The sequence below is a fragment of the Penaeus monodon genome, chromosome 32, assembly GCF_015228065.2.
Source record: "Penaeus monodon isolate SGIC_2016 chromosome 32, NSTDA_Pmon_1, whole genome shotgun sequence".
Lineage (NCBI taxonomy): Eukaryota > Metazoa > Arthropoda > Malacostraca > Decapoda > Penaeidae > Penaeus > Penaeus monodon.
Genome location: NC_051417.1, coordinates 18,369,091 through 18,369,361, shown reverse-complemented (window position 1 = coordinate 18,369,361; position 271 = coordinate 18,369,091). Strand labels below are relative to the sequence as shown.

The window sequence follows — 271 nt, the reverse complement described above, 5'->3', positions numbered from 1 at the left end:
AAAAAAAAAAATCTATAGAAAAGCAGAATGGAAGGGGGAAAAAGAAAGGGAAATCTTGACTCCCTTACCACTGGCTGTTCAACTGGTGCTCTGGCTAGCACAATCGGAAGACCAAAGGCAGACACTACCAAGCCTGCCGTTATGAAATATGCCAGTTCTTTACACGGATTGCTGCCACCAGAGTCCTCCGACATTCTCCGAGCCATAATTGTTGGGATGGGAGCAAGGACATAGAACACCAGCACAAAGAACGGCCACCAGTTACTGGGGA

General features: G+C 47.2%; 1 protein-coding gene across 1 annotated transcript in view; it reads right to left on the bottom strand.

Annotated features, from left to right (window-relative positions):
• LOC119593703 (leptin receptor gene-related protein-like) overlaps positions 1-271 on the bottom strand; it is a gene marked incomplete in the record, with an annotated part of 9,528 nt that overhangs the window by 895 nt on the left and 8,362 nt on the right. Inside the window, 1 exon segment of the mRNA XM_037942668.1 lies at positions 69-264. Coding sequence (XP_037798596.1) covers positions 69-264 — 196 coding nt within the window.